Source organism: Toxotes jaculatrix, unplaced genomic scaffold (genome assembly GCF_017976425.1).
Source record: "Toxotes jaculatrix isolate fToxJac2 unplaced genomic scaffold, fToxJac2.pri scaffold_75_ctg1, whole genome shotgun sequence".
NCBI classification, from domain to species: domain Eukaryota; kingdom Metazoa; phylum Chordata; class Actinopteri; family Toxotidae; genus Toxotes; species Toxotes jaculatrix.
The window spans coordinates 71505-76027 of NW_024469795.1; the positions used below are offsets into that span (position 1 = coordinate 71505).

The 4523-nt window shown below is 38.8% G+C and overlaps 1 protein-coding gene across 1 annotated transcript; it reads right to left on the reverse strand.

Annotated features, from left to right (window-relative positions):
• Positions 1–277: 277 nt before the first annotated feature.
• Positions 278–4022, reverse strand: LOC121178288. The gene is made up of 9 exons (XM_041032845.1): positions 3999–4022; positions 3364–3478; positions 2908–3045; positions 2625–2785; positions 2150–2286; positions 1822–1915; positions 1063–1229; positions 703–766; positions 278–601 (listed from the first exon to the last, which is right to left on the reverse strand). Exons 1-9 carry the CDS (start codon positions 4020–4022, stop codon positions 278–280), a joined length of 1224 nt encoding a protein of 407 aa, XP_040888779.1.
• Positions 4023–4523: the final 501 nt, after the last annotated feature.

Sequence of the window (4523 nt, forward strand, 5' to 3'; positions counted from 1 at the left end):
TTTTTTACCTGGATATAACCCATGACAAAACTTCAGGTGCCGAATTAATGCACTAGGTGCATCATGCAAGGATCTGCAAATGTAACACCTATACATAGTTCAAGAACTCTTTGCCTCTATTCAGGTATGTCACTCTTCTTTCTTTGATATCCCAACACAAATACTAAGACTTTTTCCCCCCAAAAAACAAAGAGAGGCTAACAAAAATGTGCTGCATAATTGCGCTATGTGTATCATGCAATGATGTACACATATACACTGTATAAGAACTTGGCTCTTAGCTTGTGTTCATGAACTTGGCTCTCAATTCCTTCACCTTTGGACTTTCTTTAGTCGTGTCAACATCCAAACCATAGACTGTTGTCTGTAGGAATGTGTACATGTTGTTGAGAGCAGCATCATAACTTACACTGAAAACGAAGTGCACCTTGAAGAGTTCATCAACAGCTGCCAATGACGTGGTTCCCTGGCAGGGGATAAGCTTCTTGTCTATCACGACGTAATAAGTGCTGATGTCCTGCTTGCAGGTTCCACATGCAAGAATATAGGGCTGGTGATGTCCCTCCTGGTTCTCCATGTGTTCGTCTAGGCTCCTACATGACTGGAGGAGGAAATAATTAAGTAACAAGTTGCTTTGTAATATTGTCTTTTTGTCTGTGCTACATTTCCCAATTCAATTGCATACTGTGGCCTAATACATACCTTGTGAAACACAACTAGATGGTCCATAGCCTGAGCTGCACTGATCTTTGGTGTTTTCCTTTTAGTAGGCTGAGGTGGTAGGATATGCAGGAGCAGCAGGAAAGATGCCATATCACTGTCCCACTCTGTAAGAAAGAGAGGTTTTTTTTGATCACAAGTTTCTTATAAATTAAATAAATATTCTGCGCTGGTACTCTGCTTCACAAAGTTGGGGCTGCATCAACCTCTATGTACTGTATCACTAAATACCTCATACAACCTTACGTCAAATAATCTGAACTATCCCTTTAAGTACTACGTATTGTAAGACACAATTAATTGACATCATTTCATTTAGCCTTTAATAGAATACCTGGGCAGTCATCATTGTCCTGATTTCTGGCAGACGTCAGCAAACTCTGGAGCACTGGTGTTGTAGTCAGGCTCTCTGCTTCTCTGATCACCTTGCTTTTACAGAAAGTATGCCATTTCTCAAGAAGTTTGGCAGATGTTTCTGGTCCAAAGAGGAGACTGAAATCTTGATGTATCTGCAGCAACAGAGAAATGAAAGAACATTTCTGGTTAAGTTTACATTTCTAAGCTAAGCTTAAAGCTATGAATTAAAAATGATAATGAAAATGACAATAATTACCAGTCCCTTTGTGTCCAGGAACCTCGGAAACACAGAGAGTATGGTGTGTGATTCATCAGGATTGTGGATGAGGCGCTGTCTATACTCAAAGGTTTCCCTCATTTTTTGCAGGATGATTTTTCCATCACTTGTGTGGTTCATCAAAGATATGGCCTCTTTACAACGTTTGTCGTCTAACTGACCACCAATCTGAGGCACCTCTCTCTCCTGTCTTGGACCACCTCCTCTTGCTGTCTGCATAATAGGTTCCTTGGACAAAAGTTTTGTCTTTCTCTGAATTGTCTTGAGCCGCCATGCCAGAAATCCAGAGCCACTTTCACTGTCATAAAAATGTTCCTATAAAAGGACAGAGACAAAAAAGCAATAGTGAGTCCATAATTTTATTTGTGTATTAATAAGCACTAGGGGCACGACACAATGTCAAACGCATTCACACACCATTATTATTTTTAACTACAGTATGTAATTAAGAAACATGCACAACTTACATAGCCTTTCCTAGATAGAGGATCCTTTAATGCAGGGAATAAGGTGACAATTCCCAATGCATACTTCTCTTTAGTGAATCGCTGAGGGACCCTCCTGCAGAGAAAAGGGAAATTGTTCCTAGCTTACATGTACAAGTGCTTTACAGGCTGAACGGTAACCACATTACTTCAGTAACATGAGTCATCTAGTGCAGAGTTGAGCTTATCACTGTCATTCTTGCTTTTTCTCCGATCACAATTTAATAATCTTGGAGTATGCGAATTGACGTAAAAGGAAAACAAAACAACAGTAGGTTAAATAGCTGTGAAATGCCTAAACCTAACTTACCCTTCTGTCTCAACCATGTGTGCTGCAAGAATGTTAACCATCTGCCTTCTTCTACTGTCACACAACATCCCAGTTTCTTCATATTCTTCAAGCACTGTTGTCCCTCCTGGTTTTGTCTGCAGGATCTGCTTTATCAGCTAAACAGATTGTAACAAAACTAAATAACGGAGTGAAATGGTACAATGTACACTAACAATGCCAAACAATCTGGCCTAGTCTCAGGGGTATATTTAGCAGTTTTGATTTAAACCTAGAACAGCTAACTACTTTCAGATTTCAACATGATCATCAAGATGATCAAGCCAAATAATTGCAAAGGAAATAGACAGCTTTTTGTGAACACAAGCTTCTGACATTGTTTGTATCCTTACTGTTAAGTTGTTGAATGGCAGTTTAAAACAACAAAAAAGGACATATATTGAATCAGAAAGGAAATTAGATATGATTTAAAGCAAACACCAGAGAATAAACTCACGTCTCTGGCTGAAGAACTCTGAAAAGCCTCATCATCCGTTCTCAATCGCTTAGATGGTCTTGACGTTTCACTGTCGCTGCTACTAATGGACACAGTGAAGAAACTCCCGCTGGTTGAGGACAGTGGTGTGGATGGAGCTGATGACTGAGCTGTGCCTGGATCTAAGAGCATACAATATAATAATAATAACACTCATCTTCTGCATCTTCTGCAACCCCCCGTAGTTAATACAATGTAAAAATTCATTAATTAAGTTAAAATAAGTTAATACATTAAAATTTACCGTTGTCACAACAGTCCTTGATGACAAAGCAAATCCCTTGCATTGTGCACAATTCTGCAAACACTGCTTCATCCACCTCAGTGCTGGAATCATCTTCAACAGTAATCTTGTCCGCACAGATGGAGAACTTCTCTATCACTAAGTGATAAGGTTAAAGACAACATCACATGTCAAATTGTTTAAATCATTAGATGTAATGACTTTCACTCAGTCTGTAATACCAGTCATATAACAATATAACATATAACAATATAACAATAGCAACATTTACCTTCAGATATGAATTCTTCAAAATCAGCATCTTGTAATTTGATGAATTTCTTGCGGTTTTGATACTGCACTTTAATAATCATTTTGCCATCTACAACATGAGCCTGTAGAGAAAGAGAGGAACAACAGATTAGATGCCTGTCTTTCAATAGTCTACATAACAAACATACCTTTCACTATACTCACTGTGGTGGACCAAAATATACCTTTTCGAACCAAAGCTGGTGGCCAGACGTTCTGTTTCTGCCTCACGGATCTGGAACTTATAATACTGCTCCTCACACTTTTGTATGTTTGTAGCCTGTTAAACAAACGCATTGAAAAACACATGCATCAGAAAATTAGCCAATGATCAGTAACAGCAACAAGCACAAAATAAAAAAAAAATGAAGGCTTATTCTCCAACATACAGTTTAATTAACAGTGAAGCGCTTAACAACGTTTACGACACGTACGTTTATGAGAGCGCACTAGATTTTTTGACATGACATGACATGACCGTGACAGATGAAACACCGGTTAAAATCAGTTAAAATTACTGTCTACTTAACCCAAACTACTCAAAAACTACATTTTAGTAACGGATTTAGTCTAACGTTTGTCTGAAAAAGAAATTAAATGAATGCTAACGGTCTGCATGTCTACTTAAGGTTAGCAAAAAACGGACACGGACAAACCTTGTTAGAAATGCCTGTAAAGTGTATTCTTTCTCCTAATTTAGAAACAACGCATTGCAAGTATTCGGATTCAGAAACAACGCATTGCAAGTATAAACACATTTTAATAAGTATGTGACAGGACTACTCATTTATTTTACTCACCAGTCCCTCCTTCTCACGCTCCATGCGAGTGAAGAAAATGGCCGTTGTCAAATTCCTTAACGAGCTGCAGGTCAAGTGCCCGGATGTTCAAAGTGTCACTCATCGATGTTAAATGTCCTCAACTCGTAGATTTTACACCAACACCATATATTTTCTCACCAGTGGAGAGTTGATTCTGCCAGAATCAACACCGGTACCTAAACACTTTACTCTGAAACAGCCTAACACCAGAATTTTAACTCTGGTGAATTTGCTGTGCAGCCATTCTCCGTGTGTCTGGGACACAGCGTGTGCCCTGAAAATGCCACACAGTACAAATCACAGAAACATACTTGAAAACTCTGCCAAATGCTTCTTCTAATGTAAAATAGTGTTTCCATGCTGGAAAAAGTCTTATTTTGACGCCAGCAACATATTTGATGCAAAGCTGTCATTTCAGCTCAAACGGTAAAATTTCACCGTTCCTGGCCATATGAGACTGTTTTTCACAACGTTTGCCCTGAAAGTGCCAGGTACTGCAGATGA

Coding starts and splice junctions, on each gene's coding strand:
- LOC121178288 (XM_041032845.1), bottom strand. CDS start 4,022: ATGGAGCGTGAGAAGGAGGGACTG. Junction 2,287..2,624: donor AGAGTTCTTCAGCCAGAGAC/GTGAGTTTATTC, acceptor CAATCTGTTTAG/CTGATAAAGCAGATCCTGCA. Junction 602..702: donor ATCTAGTTGTGTTTCACAAG/GTATGTATTAGG, acceptor TTCCTCCTCCAG/TCATGTAGGAGCCTAGACGA.